The sequence below is a fragment of the Pteropus alecto genome, unplaced genomic scaffold (genome assembly GCF_000325575.1).
Source record: "Pteropus alecto unplaced genomic scaffold, ASM32557v1 scaffold121, whole genome shotgun sequence".
NCBI lineage: Eukaryota > Metazoa > Chordata > Mammalia > Chiroptera > Pteropodidae > Pteropus > Pteropus alecto.
The window spans coordinates 16,415,261-16,415,615 of record NW_006434369.1 but is presented as its reverse complement, the minus strand read 5'-3'; the positions used below and the strand labels follow the sequence as shown (position 1 = coordinate 16,415,615).

At 78.0% G+C, this 355-nt stretch overlaps 1 protein-coding gene across 1 annotated transcript in view; it reads left to right on the top strand.

Moving 5' to 3' along the window:
• The first annotated feature begins 128 nt into the window (after positions 1 to 128).
• Positions 129 to 355, top strand: part of CUNH6orf201 (chromosome unknown C6orf201 homolog) — a 30,264-nt gene continuing 30,037 nt past the window's right edge. The window contains exon 1 of the mRNA XM_015587269.2: positions 129 to 159. Coding sequence (XP_015442755.1) covers positions 129 to 159 — 31 coding nt within the window. The remainder of the gene's footprint in view (positions 160 to 355) is intronic.

Genomic DNA, 355 nt, shown 5'->3' with positions numbered 1-355 from the left:
GGTGGACGGCCTACGAGGCTCGCGGGCTGGCGCCGGGCCGGGCGAGACCAGCCTGAGCTGGGGCTGCGGCTCCGCGGGCTTCCCCAGAGGCCGGGTCGCCCGGCAACTACCATCGAGCCGGGGCGCCCATGACGGCCCCACGTTCCATCGGGTCGGCTGGTATTCCGGGGCCGCTAGGCCGTCGGCGGCAGCCCAGGCCCGGAGCCTCTTGGGGGTCACCAGGCTGCCATGCCCGCGGGCCGGGCGACGCAGCCGGGGGAGGGCGCCTGCCCTAGGCTCCTGCCCTCGCGCGCCTATGGGCCTTCTCAGGGGCGGCCCGGCCCCCTGGGCCATGGCAGGTGCGTGGCCGCCCCCG